Source organism: Tursiops truncatus, chromosome 4, assembly GCF_011762595.2.
Source record: "Tursiops truncatus isolate mTurTru1 chromosome 4, mTurTru1.mat.Y, whole genome shotgun sequence".
In the NCBI taxonomy this organism is placed as follows: Eukaryota; Metazoa; Chordata; class Mammalia; order Artiodactyla; family Delphinidae; genus Tursiops; species Tursiops truncatus.
Genome location: NC_047037.1, coordinates 141870819 through 141890139, shown reverse-complemented (window position 1 = coordinate 141890139; position 19321 = coordinate 141870819). Strand labels below are relative to the sequence as shown.

At 57.6% G+C, this 19321-nt stretch overlaps 1 protein-coding gene across 1 annotated transcript; it reads right to left on the bottom strand.

The window, feature by feature from the left end:
- Window positions 1-319: 319 nt before the first annotated feature.
- On the bottom strand, window positions 320-17127 carry RRP1 (ribosomal RNA processing 1). Its single transcript, XM_033856172.2, has 13 exons — window positions 16911-17127; window positions 15624-15706; window positions 14364-14421; window positions 12430-12515; window positions 10890-10951; window positions 8453-8582; window positions 8300-8364; window positions 7956-8092; window positions 5112-5197; window positions 4324-4421; window positions 4157-4176; window positions 3143-3253; window positions 320-1887 (listed from the first exon to the last, which is right to left on the bottom strand). The coding sequence occupies exons 1-13, from the start codon at window positions 17041-17043 to the stop codon at window positions 1661-1663; spliced, it is 1296 nt and encodes a 431-aa protein (XP_033712063.1). The 5' UTR covers window positions 17044-17127; the 3' UTR covers window positions 320-1660.
- Between the last annotated feature and the right edge of the window lie 2194 nt (window positions 17128-19321).

The window sequence follows — 19321 nt, the reverse complement described above, 5'->3', positions numbered from 1 at the left end:
CCAACGTCGCTTCTGCGATGCTCCCGCCCAAGAGGGCCCATCCGCACAGCGGGGTATTTACTACTCAGCCATAAAGGGAATGAAATTGACACATGTCCCAAGGCGCATGAACGCTGAACACACGCTGAAGGAAGCCACACACTGATTTTCCCTATCTGAAGACCGAGAAGGCAGCACAGAACGTCGTTAGCGGTTGCCAGGGGCTGGGGCGGGGGCTGGGAGGGGCCCAGGCATCCTCATGGGTGAAAACGTTTTCTGGAGCGTGAACCATATCTCAACAAGGCGCTTAAAAAAACGATGCCCCCTTTGGAACACAAGCTTTCCTGGGGCACAACGGCTGGCGGTCGTATTTAATTTCCTCGTTTTGCCCGATGGGAACGTTTCCCCACACCGGAGAAACACTGCCCATCAGAGCAACTGCAGCCCACAGCCCACCAGTGCCCACAGCTACGTAACACGGTTACAGTTGAAGGATCCTGAAGACACGGGAGGTGTTCATACAACGTGGCCTGAGAACAGTGACAGGAGAACGGCACTGGTTTAAGAACTGCAATCAGGAATGGCTGCTGCTTCTTTCCCCCCAGAAACTTCTATAGTATGGCTGCTTCCATACTTTTTGATCAAAGGAATTCCAATAAAAAACAAAAAAAACACCTGCCCGCACCCACAAAACAGCGCTAATAGCAGCAGCGCCCTCCCTCCCAGGGTCCCAGCTGGGGAGGAAGTGACGGCTCGAGGGTCATCAGCCAGGTCACCTCGCCCGTTAGCCAGCCCTGCCCGCCGGCAGTCTGCGGTGGACGTCTCCTGAAGCCGCTTTGGGGTGGTGAAAGGAATGTTCACATACTGAGGCCTGGGGAAGTCGTTCTGGCTTATGCATGAGCTAACTTGCATCTGATGCGGACTGGAGCAGCCTGTTTGTGGCCTTTCAAACATACACTGTCCATCCGCTGTAATTATTAAAGAAGAGGGCGCACTGACCAGAAGAATGTCCATGTTAAACATTAAAGGTGAAATGCCTCGCTTCCTGGGAGGCCAACGCTGGTCCTCCTTTGACGACAAGCCTCCCTCCCAGGTGCCAAGGCCATGCTGACTCGCTGTTACCTGCTGGTCTGGTTTTTTCACAGGGACCTCAGATCCAGCTCTGCCTCAGTCACGGACAAGGGGCGGGCAGGGAACCGACCCTCCTGCCCAAAGCACCGGTTCACTGTCAGCTCCCAGCCTGAGCTGATGAAGTGCACGTCCAGACGACGCTGGTAACCCTCGGCCTCATCTTGCCGAGCGTGTCTGAGGACCGCGTCAACAGACTTCAGGTGCAAAACACAAACGCCCCCAGAGAACCCGCATAAACGCACCAGGGCAGGACGGGTTTGTAGGCAGCGCGTGGCACTTTATTTACAGACGCCCGGCGGGCAGCTGGTCCCCTGCCCGGGGAGGGTGCCTGCAGGGAGGCTCCAGTCCCGGGGGTCCGCCGGCCTGACCGAGGTCAGCACAGCCGCAGCACGTTCTGGGACGCAGGCGCTAAGTGAGGGCCCAACCCCCTTGAGTCCTGACCTCTGCCACTTCCCGACACAGTAAGTCGGGGAGCGGTCGGTGTCCAGAGTCTCGGGAACCCAGCCTGACTGTCCCGTTCCCTCATCCTCCCCGGAGCGCCTGGTGGACATCACTTCTGGCCCTCCAGGGCCCGCTTCCTTTTCGCCTTTGGCGCCTGGCCATCGGCCGCCTTCGCTCTGGCGCCCGCCCAAGGCCGCCGCCGCCTCCTGGGGGCCCCTCTCCTGCCACGGCCCCCGGGCTGCTCCCGGGGCACGGCGGGGTCGGCCCCTGCGCTCCGGCGCCGCCTCGCGGATGCCGGGCTCGGGTCTGGACGCGAGGCCTCCTCTGCAGCTCCCCCTGAAATGGCAAGGCCTAGTAAAGAGGCGGCGAGAAGGCCGGCTCCAGCTGCTGGGATGCTGACTGAGGTGCCGGCCCCAGGGTGGCAGAGGACACAGTGCTCGGCAGAGGCACCGACCCCACAGAGGCCGTGCCAGCAACGCTGTGAGTTCCACGGCCGTCAGGCAGGGAAACCTACTCGAGCTCCTGACGCCAGGGAGGCTGACCGGGAGGTGGGCCTTTAGGATGACCGGCACGAGGACAGAACAAGAAGAAAGGGAACTGGGCAAAGGCAGGACATCTGGGGCGGGCGGGCCCAGGCTCAGTGCACGTGGGGCCAGAGGGTACGCTGGTCGGAAGGGGCAGCTGGGAAAGCAGGGCCGGGCCTCCCAGTCAACGTGACAGCCGACAGTCAGCGTCCAGGGCCCAGCCTGGCGCGAGTATGTGAGCCAGTCCACGCCTGCTAAGCGGCCCTGGTGTGAAACGAGCTGGACAGGGTTGGCCCGGGCCGGAGCGGGGGTGAATGGAGAGACCCTTCAAAGGGCACTTGGGGCCCAGGACTTGGGGCCAGTTGGCCACACACGGATGACACAGGAGGGATCTCGGTGGGGGGTGGAGCCACCGCCTCTCCCTCTTCCGTGTCCCCTTCCAGCCAGGGGTGCCTCTGGCTCCTGCCCCGCTCGGTGCTGTGGGCACAGCCCATCCCACTGCAGGGGGCAGCCCCAGTGGTCTACAGTGGGTACAGGGCTTGGGGTGTGCCAGGAGCGCACGACAGCCCTTAGCAAGGTCAGTCACGTTCTAACCACAGGCCTGTGGACAAGCTGGGGGAGTGAGGGGAGAGAAGGGGGAGAGGCAGGAAGGGGGGAGGGGAGGGAAGACGGGAGAGGGGGAAGCCTCTAAAATCAAGGAGGAGAGCACAGCGAGGTTAGGGGCTCCCTGGAGGACGCCACGGGAGACGCAAGAGGAGGCATGGACCAGGTCAGATCAAAGATGGAAAAGGGTCAGGAAGAGGAACCAGACTGGAGCCACAGGGAAGGAGAGCGGGGAACGCAGGGAGTGGCCCACGGGCCAGACAGCAGAAACAGCCCCTGAGCAGCGGGGCATTGGGGCCAGGGCGCCACATCTCCAGGACACAGGGGCAGTGGGCGCTGGGGGGCAGCAGGCTGGGGAGGGGGAATCACGCCTGGAAACAGGCCTCAGTCACAGGTGACATGAGCCGGGAGCACAGAACGCAGGTAACGAAGCCCCAGGCCAGCAGCCCACCCACCAGGCCTACCTATCTTGTTCTGCAGCTGGGATTCGGACAAGCGCTTCTTCATCCTCACCCGTCTCCCACCCCGCGGATTCCTGTAGGCTTTTTCTGGGATGTCGTCCTCGGGGAAGAGGCCTAAAGATCAAGGCGGGCCATCAGGAGGCTGTGGCTGGGAGGCTACGGTCAATGCACCCACTGCCACCAGCACCACGGCCACGAGCTCCGGGCAAGGAGGCCCCAGCCGGACTCCGCCGCAGCTGCGGGCAGCTCACTGGGCACCAACAGACGGCGCCCGGAAGAGCCGGTTCCTGGAGCGCTGGGACATGTCTTGCTCCATCCTACAGACGCTTATGTTGGGAAGGGGCAGGTGACCTTTCTGGGTCCCGGTGGGTTGGAGTCACATAGGTGTGTGCTTCAGTCTAAGCCCACCAGATGCACCCAGTATTCATGCGTTCCACTGAATGTAAATTTCACCTAAAAAACACAACCCCAGCGTGAAGTATTTGGGAGTACAACCTGACTGAGGGGTGGGCGGGGGGAGGAAGAAACACGGTAAAACAAGGACACTAAATTGATGGCACAACCGAGGTGGCGGACATGCAAGTATGCACTGTAAAATCCTTTTCGACTTTGCCACGTGTCTAAAATTTTTCATAATGAAATGTTGGGGGAAAAACGCTTACATCTTCTATCTTAAACCTTCTAGGAAACTGTCTTTCAGAACAAGCCACGCCGGCTCCGCCAGCCACACACCGAGAAGTGGAGCTGGGCGCTGCAGCGCTGAGCAGCAGGGCGGCAGGCCTGGGCACTTACTGGAAATGCAGGTTCTCGGGCGCCAGGTCAGCCCCTCCCGCACACTCAGCCCTGAGATCCCCCGCACTTCACTAGGACAAGGGCCGCAGAGGCCCGCAGCCTGCCTCCCCCGGAGAAACACCACCTCCGGCCTCTCTGCACCCATCCGTGCTGTGGGAGAACACGCCACCCGATCCACTCCCAAGAGGACGAGATGCCGTCTAGGCCTGGCGGCCCAATGCTCACCTTCCGAGAGGGCCTGCAACCTGAAAGAACGAGAGACGGTCACTCGCCACGGCCTCTGGAGAGGGGGGAGCCGCCCCCGGGAAGCCCCTTCATGCCCGAGCTCTGAAGACGGCTGCCCTCCCACCTGGGTGAGGCCACCAGAGAGCGGAGGGCCCGGGGCTACTCACTTCCGGATGACTTTGTAGAGGCGCTTCCGGTTCTGCGGAGGGGTGTCCCGGCGACTGGCCATCTCGAACAGTCTGTTGGCAACTGCCTCGTAGTCGAACTGTTTCACAGACAGACACCGTGGAGGCCAAAGTCAGCCCCCGCAGGTGCTCCCAGGACGGGAACCAACAGAGAGAAAGAGCACGAGGACCACACGCCAAGGCTGTGCCCCAAGGTCCCCCGCTGCTCCGCCCCTCCCCCCGCAAACGCTGTCCCCAGCACACGCGGCGGCAGACGCTCCAGGGCAGCGCCGCCCAATGGATCACGAGGGGCCGCGAGGTGAGCCTCTGCACAACTGTAAACCCTCCAGGAGAAACAAGTAAGATTAATCCGATAAATTTAAGCCAGGCTACCTAAAATGGTATTAATTCATCAAGTAATCAACTTCTGAAATGTATCAGGAAGGACCCTATGTGGCCAACTCGCCTGAAGTCACAGATCCTGTCCGCTGAGCTCTGACCCCGAGTGGGGACCCAAAAGCCCCCCACTCAGCACGCGTCACCCTGGCGGCCCCAGCGCCCTCGCCCTCGAGGGGAGCCACAGGCAGACCTGGGGCAGCTGTCGAGCGGTGAAGCCGGAGCCCAGCCTCCCGGCGCCCAGCCCCCAACTCCACTTTCAACAAATCTGCGCTTCTTCCTGCAGACGAGGCTCTAGGGCACCTGTGTTCCTCCAAGCCCCGGTTGGATGGATGCCACCCCACTCTGCCTTCCAGAGGCCGGGAGCTCAGCCTACGCGGGGCCCGGCCACCCACCTGCAGGACAGTGCCGGCGCTGTCCTCCTCGTCGTCGTCGCCCCACTGCTCCTTGCCTGGGTCAGGCTCAGCCCCACTGACGGAGCCTAGAACGAAAGGGCCCCAGGGACTCAGACACGCCTGGTGCCGCAGGTGTCACGGGGCCCCAGCACCTGGGAACCAGAAGCCCTGCCTGCCAGGGCCCACACCTGGGCACAGGAGCCCACAGCATGGGATAGCAGGGGCCCCGACGGCCTCCCCCCGAGGGCAGCAGTGCCCACACTGGCCTGGAAACGAGGGAGCCGTCCCAGAGAAGGTGGGGCCCGACCAGTCCAAAAAGTGAAACCAGGAGGGGATCATGAATGGGCATCTTAGGCAGCAATCGCAGGAAGTCCCAGGATGGGGAAGAAGGGCGGCTGGTCCAGCCACGGGGCAGCGTGGATGGAGGGGCGATGGGAGATGAAGCTTCGGGTGAGGAAGCTTGCGCTGGCCAGACACCTGGGGCCCTGACATCACTACCTACAGAAGACAGGTTCGGTCAACAGGTGACCGAGAGGGACAGGCATGTGTGGCACAGAATGACGACAGCAGGGCTGCAGGCAGGCCCTAGGCCGCCATGGGCCCCTGGGTCAGCCTGTGCCGGTGACTCGGGCTACTGAGGAAGAGGAGGAGGGGAAGGGGGAGCCAGGAAGGACGTCCAAGACAGCTGGACAGCGTGGCCGGGGTGCTGACCGACGAGAAAGCCCAGGGGTGCGCCAGCAAGGGCACGGGAGTCAGAGGCCACAGAAGTCAGCCCCCACTTCTACCATCAAACTACCTTCCACAAGGGCACAAGACCGGCCAGTGGGGAAAGGACTGTCCCTTCAACAAATGGTGGGGGGGACACTGGACATCCCCGTGCAGAGGAATGAAGGTGGACCCTTACCTACCATCATATACTAAAATTAACTCAGAATGGATCAAAGACCTAAAGAAACAATAAAACTCAGAGGAAAACGTAGGGCAAAAACTTCAGGAGATTGGATTTGGCCACGATGTCTTGGATATGACGCTGAAGGCACAGGTAACAAGAAAAATTAGACAAACCAGACTTGATAAGAACTTTAAATTTTGTGCATCAAAAGGGACTAGCAACAGAGTAAAAAGGCCACCCACAGAGCGGGAGAAGATACTGGAAAATCAGGTATCTGGGGAGGGGTTATTACCCAGAATACAGAAAGAACTCCTAAAGCTCAACAACAAAAAAATCTGACTCAAAAATGGGCAAAGGACTTGAACAGACATTTCTCCAAAGATACATGGACGGCCAGTAAACACATGAAAAGGTGTTCCCAATAATCATCAGGGAAACGCAAATCAAAACCACAATGATACTACTTAGCACCCACGAGGACGGCCACTACCAAAAAAAGACAACAACAAACACTGGCGAGGGTGTGGAGAAGCTGGAACCCCTGTGCACTGTTGGGGGGCATGTAAAACAATGCAGCCGCTGTGGAGAACAGTATGGCAGTTCCTAAAAAGTTAAACACAGAAGTACCATACGATCCAGCAATTCCACTTCTGGGTATAGACCAAAAAGAATTGAAAGCAGGGCCTCAAAACAGATATCTGTACACCCATGTTCACAGCGGCGTTAACCACAACAGCTAAAACACGGAAGCAAGCCAAGACTCCATCTACCGATGAATGGAGACCACAACGTGAAATACAGACAATGGAATATTATCAGGGCTCAGAAAGGAGGAACGTCCTGACACGTGATACGGCATGGATGACCCTGAAGACGTCATGCTGAGTGAAATGAGACAGACACAAGCACAAATACTGTCGGATCCTACGGACATGAACCAGAGTCATCAACAGTCAGACTCACAGAGACAGGAGGCAGAACGGTGGGTGCCAGGAGCTGAGCTGGGCAGAGGGAGGAACTGGGAGTGTTCAACGGGGACAGATTCACTTTGGGAAGGTGAAAAGTTCTGTGGATGGACAGCGGTGATGGATGCACAACAAGTGCACTTACGCGTGGTCAAGGTGGGAAACCTTACGTGTATTTTACCACAACAAAAGGCAAGAGCAGAAAAGTCCTGAAGCTGGTGGACAACACACACCCCTAAAGCCACAGCATACAGCGCACAGGTCACCCAGAGGACAGTCACGAGACCAGATGGCGAACCACGAAGACCCACGTTAGCATCAAGGTGGACAGGCCAGCCTGGACACCACTGATGCGGAGCCCACAGGCCCTGCCCCCAGAGGGACGTTCACAAGTGCTACCTCTACTCGTTCATTCACCCACTCACTCACTCATCCATCGCGATCTAGCGGCGCCCCCTCCGTGCCAGGCGCTGCTCCGAACACCAGGTACACAGCATGGCCAAGAGTCCCCGTCCTGGCAGAGTTGACATCCGGTGGCGGAAGCCAGGCCAGAAAGATGAACAAGTGATTTATGTAACTTCAAGCGATTTATGCCAGAAAGCGAGAATCACCATGGAAACGCCCAGTGAGCGAGGCAGGGTAGGCACTGGGAGGCTGCACTTTAAACAGGGTGGTCGGGGTAGGGCCTGGAGGGACGGAGGGCAGAGACCCTGCCAGGGAGGGGAGAGCAGGGCAGACGCCCCGGGGCAGGAGCAGAGCCCAGGAAGCCATGACGACGCGGACGGCCACGGGGCAAGGGTTAGGAGAGTGAACAACGTGTGTGCTTGTTCCCAAGGTCACCCTGGCTGCAGAGCTGAGCACGGACTTCGGTGGGGCGGGCAGAATCGAGGGGACGGGGCAGGAGGTGAAGGCAGGGCTCCCGCAGAGCCACCGTGGGCTCAGAGCAGGGCAGGCCCGTCGTCCCGATGAGATGAGCACGGTCCTCACCTTCAGGGGGCTCCCTGGACGGCGTGTCTCCATCGCGCTCCTCCGCCAGTTCCTTCAGGAGATCCTCGATGGCCAGCGGGGCCTGTTCCACAATCGCCTCAAAGACGCCTCGAGTGATGTTGTGCAAAACCAGGGGGCTAAGGGGCAGCCGCACCGCAGCCACCCGTCAGGCTGGGCCCTCCAGGGAAGAAACACCGCCTCCCCGTGCCCGTCTCTCCTGACCCCAGCCCCTCAGCCCCGCTGGCCCCCTGCTGGCCCGTCGTGAGCACACAGCATTTCCTAAGGGCAGCCCCCTTGGGGACTCAGCAGAACAGAACAGGTGAGCAGGAGGGAACCGCACTCACTCCTGAGTCTGGGCGGCGACCGTGCAGAAGGGCCCAATGAGCCTGAGGTTCTGGTCCGCCGTCAGCTGCGGGGACAGAGCGGGGGCTCAGTGCCTGGGCCTCAGGCACCCAAGCAGCCTGGCTGCTGCCCTCACCCTGCCGCCTACCACCTACCTCGTGGGCGCCCACTTTGGTCAGCTCCTCCAGGAAGATCTCGATGAAGTGGCTCTTCACTCCGTTGGGGGCCTGGCTGTCGGGGTGCAGGATCTCTGTCATCAGCAGCTCCAGCAGCTGCTCGGTCTGTCTGGGGCAAGAAAAGGCAAGTCCAGCAGCAGCACGAGGGGCAACAAGGCGATGGGTTCACTCTGCCTGAGCAGGGGGCTCTGACCCCGTCCACCAACACAGGAAGACCCGATGACCTGGGTCTGTGCCGGCACAGAGGACTCCTGCGAGTACGGATCCACGGGCAACGGCCAGGACCACGACACACGGCAGGACTGAACCTCGGCTATAAAGCAAGAGCCCACCGCGTCTGGTGTCCCTACTGTCCCCGCTGGGAACTGCGCGGGAAGGCTCACCAGGACAGAGCAAACGCAAAGGGAGATGGAGGCCAGAGAAGGGGACGAGTTTGCCTCCCGGGTCCTGCTGGACCGGACCCGTGGATGGTCACACGTCACATCAGACCTCACCCAGGCACGTGGGTCTCAACGGTCTCAGAGGCCTGGGGAATCCCAGATCAGAGAGCTCCAGAGACCGGTCTTTAGTGGCCCAGATGCACCTGAAACTCCTGGTGCTTGTTAATATACAGATCCCTGCACCTGAACCGTAAAGCACGTATCCTTCAAAAAGCTCCCTGGACGATGCTGCTGCTGACAACACCGGGGTGCCTCCCACGGCTCAGCGGAAGGGAGGCAGGCCAGGGGCCAGAGACCTCCGCTGCCAGACTGCTGACAACAGTCCCCTTCACACAGACAGGAATGTTACACTTACAGCCCGCTACCCTTAAGAACGGAGAAGGGCTAGAAGAGCAGATACAGCAAGCAGGACTGGTTATCCCAGGGCAATGGGAGGCTACCAGTTTCTGCAAAAGGATCTCTGTGCTGAATTACCAGTGACAATGAGGATGGACCTACTTTCATGGTAACAACCACACCCCCAAGCCCAAGATTAACAGGAATAAAATCGTCCCTTTAACACTGAACCCTGCTTCAGTCACTAGCCACCCCCCGGATAACACAATCCTACATCCGGAAATGAGTGAGACTCCCAGGTCTTCACAGAACTTTAAGGATGAAAATCACTAAAAGAGGCACCCTTGCCCAAAATGTAGAGTTACCCACAGTCGTTCTCAACCTATAACAGTAATTCCAGTAACTGTAGGCCAAATCCTGCTGACCTTTCATGGGGGCGGGGGGCTGCTCTTCAGAAGATGAGGCGGCCCTAGAATAACGCGGCCGTAAGCTGCATGCTCTAGGCTGGCAGCTATTCTGACGTCTGGGCCCTAGATTTATTATCCTTGGGCTGAAAAATAAACTCCTTTACCATCACTTTTTAATCACAAACAAATTCAAAACACACTGATTCTAAGCCCTCTCCCCCAGTGCCCGCCCTCCCCAAACCATGCAGCACCAGGACACTGATATGAGACGTTTGTGACACATTCTCAGTAATGGACCATGCAATTAGGCAACACTTTAGAAGTATCGATAATTGTCGGGGAGTCCCCTGGTAGCCTAGTGGTTAGGATTCCGCGCTCTCACTGCCGTGGCCCGGGTTCAATCACTGGTCGAGGAACTGAGATCCCACAAGCCGCACAGCGCAGCCATAAAAAATATATGTATATGTTAAAAAAAAAAGCAATTGTCTGCTGGCGTTAAAATTGCTTTTCAATGTTTATAAAAAGTTTCCTGAGTTCTTTACAATGAACATCCATCACTCTCGTAAGTAGAAAAAAGGGTTTTTTTAAATTTTAATTAATTCCAAAAACTTTAAAATGTAAATGCTCAAAAACCCACTTTCTGTTGTGATCTCAGACGGCCCCCCGGGAGGTTTGGAAACCTGCTGCTGTAACCTGGATGCAGAGCCTCAGGCGAAGGGGCAGGTCCAGGCTGCAGGAGCCCCGCCCCTGCTTGGTCTCCAGGAGGGGTTGTGGGAGGAGCTAAGACGCAGCAGAGCCTAGCCCAGCCCAACCTGAGGATCCCACCCGGCTGCCAGGTGCCAGGGGAGGCCTGAGGTGAGCCAGAAAACACAGGCCCTTACAGTTTGGAGGAACACACACAAGCACCACTGTCAAAAATGTGAAGTCTGGACGGCTCAAGTATTTGTAGAGCTGAGAGCAATGACTGCCGATGACAGAGCCGAAGGTGCCACGTTTTACAAGAACAGCTGCTCAGCTGCGCCTCCTTTGGTGAGGACTTAGTTCTGATCCAGTAAGAACTCACCGTCAAGACTGAAACAAACATTCCCACGAACACGTGCACAAACTTCATTTTAAAAATGCCTTTGTTTCCAGCACTAAGTCACCCTTCAACATAAGCTGACAAATGAGTAGAGGAGAGACCCGGACCGGCCCGAGTGGCACGGCTGCCGCAGGCCGCTCTGGGACACTGACCTCTCGTCCCATCCGCGTGTCTTCAGGGCCTTCAGTGACTCGTGCAGGACCATCCGCATGAGCTGTGGCACAGGAGGAGACCCCGTTAGTGGCACCACCCAGACCTCCCCTCTGCCCCGGGTCGTCTGGGCACCCCACTGCACACGGCAGGCCCTGGAGAGCTGCTGGGGCCCTGGGCCTGCGGGAGGCGCCCAGCCTCCCAAGAGTAGCAGGACGTCGGGCTCACAGCAGGGACACGGGGAGTGACCACACACACAATCGGCGGCTGCGAGGGACGGGCTTGTTTCCAGAGTGAAAACGGGACGACGTGGAGCTCCCCCAGGAGAGCGGAGCCTCGGAACCACCAGGTCTGCGCCAGACTGTTTCCTCTGAGCACCCCCCCCGAGCTTCTCCCCACCCGAGGGAGAAACCAGTTTCCTTCTCTGCCCACAATCCCCGGCACAGTGGCTGACTGCCCGGTTTCCCTACCTGCCGGCATGAACCCAACAAGCCTGCAGGGGGGACCCGTAGTGGTGAAAGGCGACAGAGGACACCTGTGGTGCTGCCAGGAAGACCAGCCTCTAGAGCAGGGCTGCGCTGCCAGACATGGCCACAGGGGGGTCGTAGGAAACAGGCCACGGACAGCAGCAGAACCCCCGACCTAAGGCCCAGCACTGCACCCTGGGACACAGCCCCTCTGAATTATGAGCGGGCGTTCTATAACCGTGCGAAGCCCGGCGCCCGGCCCCCCGCCTGCCCACACGCATCAGCGCCGTCCTCCTTCTCTCCCGAGCCCCGCGCTCGCCCGCCAGCTGTCCTACTTTAACACCTGGTGTTACACACACATGGTGACCGCATAACCCTGGACTGAGATGGAGCGGGTGGCCGGCCTGAGGGGCAGATCACGGGGACCTGTGCTCAGCGAGGCCTGGCTGCTGCCCCATCCAGGGTCCGCATCGGGCCACCTGCTCTCGGACAGCAGCACTCATCTGGGGACTGTCCCCAGTCCCAGGGGACAGCAGCGCAGTAACAAAGGTGCAGCCCAACAGGGGCGGCAGCAAGACACAGCCCAGTTTCCCCTGCACTTCTGAGCGCAGAGCAGCAACCTAAATTCACCAGAACGCAGTGCAGGAAAGGAGAGAGACGGGGAAGATTCTGCACGCTACTGTGTAAACTGTCCCTGCCCAGAGAAAAACACCTTCCAAAGCCGGCCCCCCACGAGCAGACCCAGGGGTCTCCGTCCAGGGCCCGAGCTCTAAGCTCTGCTTTCACGGCAGCAAAGCAGCAAGGGCTTCGCCACCGAGTCTCCCCCAGGGGCAACTGTGACCCTCCTCCCCTGAACCGACAGTCTGTGCAGAACCCCGGCATGCGCACCCCACGTGAGGCCGAGGCTCCCCTCACGGCCCAACTAGGCTCACAGGGAACAGACCGCAGGGCGCTCGCCACCCAGCAGCCTTGGTCCTTGGCACTGCTGGGGCAGTGGGGGGCTCAGGGGCCGGGATGCTGGACGCCGTGCCCCAGCACCGCAGGGACCCTGGCGGGGGGCAGGCAGCTTCCTCACCATGTAGAACTTGTCCAGGCGCAGCCTATCGATGCCCATCCACTCGCGGTTCATGGTTTGCCAGAATGTCTGAAGGAACAGGTGCTCTGGTGGAAAGAAAAGGCCAGAAGAGAGTCAGGGGTGGGGGCAGGGGAAAGCGGCAGCTGCGAGGGGAGGGGAGGGGAGGAGGAGGGGGGGGAGGGGAGGGGAGGAGAGGGGAGGGGAGGGGAGGGAGGGGGAGGGGAGGGGAGGGAGGGGGAGGGGAGGGGAGGGAGGGGGAGGGAGGGGGAGGGGAGGGGAGGGGAGGGGAGGGGAGGGGAGGGGAGGGGAGGGGAGGGGAGGGGAGGGGAGGGGAGGGGCCGTGAAGAAGCCCTGTCAGGACGTTGCCTGGCACCGGCCTCGGGGGTGCTGAGCCCGAGTGTGCTGAGCTGACAGCAGTGCTATGGATTTGGCTTAAAACCGGGGCTTTTAAGAACCTTGGAAAGAAAAGCAAATCCCAGCTACAACCGCAAACTGAAGCCACAGCCTCTGAAGACCAGGCAGAGAGCACTGGAAGCCCCCACAGCACGAGAAGCAGCGCTCGGGCCGCCTCTCCCCACGCAACCAGTGCCGCTGCCCCACCTCGGCTGGGGCTAAGGACCCTGCCCGGCACCCACGCCCTGCCCCAGCACTCGCCCCACTGAATCCACTCACCTGATCAAACACAAAACCCTGCCATTAACAGTATGTCAGAACCGGAGTGCTACGGGCTCAGCCAGGTCCCCAGCCCATACCTTGAATCCCTAACCCCCAACCCCTCGGAATATGACTTTATTCGCAGACAAGTCTTTACACAGGTGGTTAAGGTACAAGGTCACTGGGGTGGTCCTGATCCCATCTGACTGGTGTCGTTCAGAGGAGATGAGGACACAGACACACACAGAGGGACGACCACATGAGGACACAGGAGGAGACGGCCGTCTGCACGCCCAGGAGAGAGCCCTCGGGAGGGACACAGAGGGCCCCCCCCTTTTCTTTCCATATTTATTTATTTATTATCTGGCCTGCACCGGCTCTTAGTTGCGGCGCTCGCGCTGTTCACTGTGGCAATGCGGACTTCTTATTGCAGCACATGGGATCTGACCAGGGATGGAACCCGAGCCCCCTGCCTTGGGAGCGCGGAGTCCTACCCGCTGGACCACCAGGGAAGTCCCCAAAGGGCACCTCTTACCTCCCACAGGACAGGCCTGCGTTCACTACCTCATTCAAGTGTCACCAAGTGAACGCTCTGTACCTGGCCCTCTACTGAGCACAGAAACGCTTCTGGAGGTTCTTAGAAGGTAAAAGTTATAGAGAACAGATCTCCTCCAGTGATTACTCAAACGCAGTTACTGTAACTGCACACTCCCTACTTCTGACTACTTTGCCAGCTTAGGCATAACCGAACTAAACCCACCCACACGGCCGGGGCACCGCCAGCAACGGTCCCGGGGTCCACGCCAGTGACGCTGCCCAGCCCTAGCTGCCCTCGGAGCAGGGCAGGGGGTGTCGCAGATGCTGGCGCCCAGGCCCCACCCCCAGAGCTTGACCTAACGGGACCAGGGTCTAGACATCAGGATTTCTAAAGACACAACAGGCAGGCCGCAGGGTTGAGAACGGCTGACGTTGGTCAGAACAAGGACGCAAGAGTTAGAAAGATGCTCTGCAGGAACCTCACCACCATCAGGTGAGACTCAGTCAGACAGCTGCGGACACTACACCGCTTGCCTCTGTAATTCTGAAATACAAGGGTTAGCCCTCTAGACTCCTGAACTGAGTCTACTCTGGGCAAGTGAGCGAACACGTGCAGGACAAACAGAACAGCATCTCCCACGTCAGCACCAGCAGACGCCAGCTGGGACGGGGCCCTCACTCCCGCTCTCAGACCACAGGCCTCGTGTCCAGGGGCTGGGCGCGACCATGGCGGGGATACTCACGTGCCTCTGTGGTCTGGAAAGCGTGGATGAGCTGGGAAATGGTCCTGCCAAGTTCCTCCTGCGCAGGAAACAGAACAAACGCCCTCAGTCCTGAACAAACGTGATCCTACAGCAACGAGCAACGGCAGTAAGACAGACATTCAACTGTCCTCACTCGTCGCGGGGTCCGGCTCCACGGGGCCTCGCAGCCCAGCAAGCGTGGGGTTTGCAAGTCTCACACTGGCCGCGAGAGGCCTCCCCTGAAGGCCAGGGCCCACAGGACCTCACAACAAGCAAGGGCAGGGACTGCCCGCATGACCGATGCTGAACCCTGAGGAACGGAGGCTGACAAAGGAAGGGGCGGGAGAACAGGAGCCTGGGAGCACACAGCCACCTGACCAGCAGAAAGGGGGCTGATGAGACCCCTGTGAGTTACCAGCTGCCTGCCTGTGTCACTGTGCCAGGCATCACCTAGTGCACTGGCTAAACAGACGATTCCAGAGCCTCCCCCGAGAGCTTCTAGTTTATCAGGCGTGGAATACAGCGCAGGAATCTGCATTTTAAATAAGTACCGTCACCACCCAGGTGATTCTGAGCAGTAAACAATTCCCGCTGGGAAACACTTCTAAAAAGACTAGTATCTTAGGGCAGTGAAACTACTCCGTAAAATACCATAATGACGATGCATGTCATTGTACATTTACCCAAACCCACGGACTGAACATCACCAAGAGTGAACCTTAAGGTAAGCTATGGACTCTGGGTGATGATCACGTGCCATGTAGGTCCACGGACAGTGACAAAGGTCCCACTCTGGTACGGGTGATAACGGGGGAGGCTGTGCTTGTGGGGGGGAAACCTCAGTAGCTCCTCCTCTCATTTTGCTGGGAACCCAAAACTGCTCTGAAGAATAAAGTCTGTTTTTCTAAAAAAGGCTAGCAGAAAAAATACTCGTCTCAGAAGACGTGAATTCCGTCCCCTGGTTTCCAGCGTTTCAGCACTTCATTGCCATCTCTGACAAACACAGAACAGACAACCCGGTTTTCAGCCATGACGCCGCTGGCGTTCAACAGGGTTGCTGCGGTGCTCAACTCAGCAAGCGCAGACTCACTGTAACCCAAGGCCCTGGCCCCTCCGGCCATCAAAAGCACAAAAAGGATCGAAGCTGTAAAACGTTGCCCAGCATGTCTGCAGTAGTAAAATGAGGGTCGACAACGTGCTCGCCTGTCCTCCCACTGGTCCTGCTGCCCCAGCTCCTTCTGTACCCTCCCAGACACTCACCTGGAGGAGTGGCTTGTCCTGCATCCACATACAATAGAACAGTCCTTTCCACACCTTCAGCAGCTCGTCATGAGTGAAACCACCTGCACCAAAAACAGCAACGCTCAGAACAGATGAACCCAGCTTTTTAGTGCCAGAACACAGCCAGAGAAATGTGAACGCCTGAACTAGACCGAAGTCATCTTACTGTAAAGGTACCCGGCCCTCCCTCTCAAGCCACCCTCCCAACTCAGAACCTGCTGGGCCTGTGGCTGGAAGGACTCCCCCAGATAACTGTCATTTCATTCATTGAATAAACATTTGCCGAGAATCTACAAGCAACAGGCCCTGTACTCCATTTCTGTCGATTCAAAATTTAGTGAAACACCATTTCCTGGTCTGGCTGGTGTCTACTCAGATGAGTCTGTTGGCAACAATTCACCCGGTGTTACACCTGGGTTTTGTGCACTTTTCAAATTTTAAAATTACAAGTTACCTCATTCAGGGTCGTTATGAAGGCAGATACTGAACATATAAAATCACCCAACAAGTATGTACTGAGATCCTAACTACGTGTCTGGCACCCTGTTCCAGAGCAGTGGTTCTCAGACTTAGCAACAGGATCACATCACCCGGAGGGCTTCTTAAAACGGATCTCTGGCCCACTTGTCAGAGTTTCTGATTCAGCAGTACGGGGATGGGACCCAAGAATTTGCATTTCTAACAAATGTCCAGGTGATGCCGAAGCTGCTGATGGGGCCACGTTTTGAGACCCACATTTTGAGAATCACTTAGGAAGCATGTTCTCTGAGGACTGTACACTACGTGAAACTCAGACGACAACCCAATAATTACACAAGAAAAAGACTACCAACAGTAATAAATGCCGCTCTGAGGAAAAAACACAGGGTGCCCAAACAGTGGGTAGCAGGGATAGCGGGATATATGGGCTGACGCGGGGACCGGTTCCCAGAGGAAGGCAGGTCTTAACTGCGAAGAGGAAATAAGGGGCTGGGGAGGCGGAGCCTCCGCATAGGGACGCGTGCCCACCGCAGCAGGAGGTGAGCGCCGCGCACCTTCAGGACAGCCAAGGTGAGGAAGGGGCGGAGGGCCAAGCGCTCAGGCGGGAGCACGAGCGGGAAGCGGGAGACGGGTGGAAGCATCGCCGCAGGCCCCGCCCACTCGGCCCGACCACGTGGAGACTCCACGAGGTTGGAAGGTCCCCTAGCCCGGGTGGCCGCCCCGCGACCCCCACCCGGCCCGTCCGCCGAGGCGCCCCCTCCCACATGCCGCCAACCCCGCGCCCACCTTCGGCCCGCTGAGTCCTGGCGACAATGTATTTCCGGAGTTTCCTCACCGCCCGGTCTCGGGTCACCTGCTCGTTCCCTGCCAGGCGCTGCGCCAGCTGGATTTCTGGCGGAAGCTGCACCCGCGGACCCATGGCGACCGCGCCGAGACCCCAGGGTATCAGTTACCGCACCGCTTCGCCTGGGCGCACGACGTGACGTCACATGACCGCGCCGGCTTCTGCCAGGCGCCGCGTGACATCACACGCCCGCGCCGGCCTGTCTTGGACTCAGCGTGACGTCACGCGCCCGCGCCGGCCTCGCCCGGGCCGCACGCCACCGTCCTCTAGTGGCCGGGCCCGGAATGATAAATCCATCTGGCTCTGCCTCGTCGGATAGTCTTTCTGGACACAGGCAATTAGAAGGAGGTCATTAGCGTTTGCCAGCCTTTGGGGAGTTGGGGGGTGCCGTAGTTTTCCCCCCCGGCTGCTGAGGGAAGGCACTTCCTTATTAAAGAACGCCAGCGAGCACAGGCAGAGGAAAGCCCCCAGTGAATCCAGTGAATGTTGGGTCAGCCAAGGTCATCACAAAATGCCACGACGCGGGGGGAAGGTGGTCGGGGAGGGGGGCCGGGGGTGCGCGAGTATCGCCCCCGCCCGCAGTGGCCTGACGCCACCAGCCGGTGCCCCACCTTGCGGCAGCATCACCCATGGGGCAAGCTGCACTGGCCTCGTCCAGCCTGTAGGTCCGCGCCCGGCCTCTGGACACAGGAAGGCCGCGCACGGGCCACGAGGAGGGAATCGCGAACCCGATCTGGGACAGTCCGCAACGCTTCACAGTTAGTGTCATGAACGAAGGCATGGGTGAAGCATGTGTAAAGGAGGGGATGCAATATACAAATCTTGACTGGACTCTGATTTTTTAAAATAAGCTAAAAAATCATTTGGGGGACAACTGGAAAGCTTGCATAGAAACTAGAGGTTAGGTTATATTGCAGAATTGTTTTCTTAGGTATAACAATGGTGTTTATGTAGAATGGGCCTCAGCAGACTTCTTCTATAAAGGGCCATGTGTCAGGGGGACCCAAGACGCCCAGATTCATTGATTCGCTAGGAAGACCCATGGCTATGATTTATTATGGCAAAAGGATTCAAGGCACAGGGAAAAGGCTTGTAGAGCGAGCTAACTTCCCAGCAAAGAGCTGTGACAACGCATTAAATGTCAGAAGGAGCTTGTTAGAGACCAGAGCCCAGGGTTTTTTGGGACTCCCCTGGTGGTCCAGTGGTTAAGACTCTGCGATTCCACTGTAGGAGGTGGTCTAAGCTCCCAAATGCTGAGCGGCACAGCCAAAATGTTAATTAAAAAAAAAAGTGCCCAGTTTTTATTATGAGCTAGTCACAGACACACACGGAGACTCCGGACTCCCAGAGAGAGAACAGATGTTCAGCACACGCTGTGTTGTTTGTACAAACGGTTCAGACTCAGTGAGGCACTCTTATCACAGTTACGGTAATGGGGACCCTCCCCAAATCCACATTCCCAGGTGCCAGCTAAGGGCCAAACTCATAAGCAGGACTTTGTAAGGATAGCATGAAGGCCTTAGGTTAATGCTTTTCTGCACAGGTGAGGTAGTAAATATTTTCAGCTTTGTGAGCCAAAACAACTGCTCCTTTAGTGCAAAAGCAGCTATGGGCAACATGCAAATGAATGTGTGTGGCTGTGTTCTAATAAAACTTTATTTACAAAAACAGGTGATGGGCCAGATTAGGCCCAATGATCATAGTTTGCCAACAAGTGATGGAGAAGAATGTCTCTACTTTTAGGAAATAACTGCAAAGTGTTTGGTGGGGATGAAGTGTCATGTCAATAGATAGAGAAACAATCACACACAGGGCACACAAGCAAATACGGCAAAATGTTAACAATGGTTGACTCCAGTGGCAGGAATACAAACGTTCATTGCCCCATTCGTCCAACTTTTTCTGTTTGAAAAAGCTATTTAAGTTCTTTCACCAGCGGTGGCGCTGTTGAACAGGACAAGATCCCTGCCCCAACAGCCACGTCTCAGCGGAGGTGCGGGGCAGTGAAATAACAAATCCCTGTACTCCAGAAAGGAGGACGCTACGTGCTTTTTCCTAAAGCAGGAAAAAGAAGACAACAAAGCCTAAAGAAAAGAGCAATGTTAATAGACAGTCAGTGAATTTCTGACAGGGAATTTCACCAAAAGAATGCAATGAAATGCACCAACATATACTTTAAAAATATACCAATACTTGACAGCCTATGCAGCTATTAGACACTGACAGCTAATGAAAGATTTGTTGCATATTCAGTGTAACTAAAAAATACATGCTTTTGTTCAGACAAAGTAAAATTTATATTTTAAGGCAGGATGAGGAAATGAAGCATAAAATTCTCTCTGTCCGTTAGGGC

Excerpts from the sequence above, each read along its gene's own strand:
- RRP1 (XM_033856172.2), bottom strand. The coding sequence starts at position 17,043 with ATGGGTCCGCGGGTGCAGCTTCCGCCAGAAATCCAGCTGGCGCAGCGC. Across the intron at positions 8,093-8,299 it reads GTCGCCGCCCAGACTCAGGA|CCCCCTGGTTTTGCACAACA; the intron begins GTGAGTGCGGTT and ends GCTGCCCCTTAG. Across the intron at positions 4,422-5,111 it reads GCGCCGGCACTGTCCTGCAG|TTCGACTACGAGGCAGTTGC; the intron begins GTGGGTGGCCGG and ends TCTGTGAAACAG.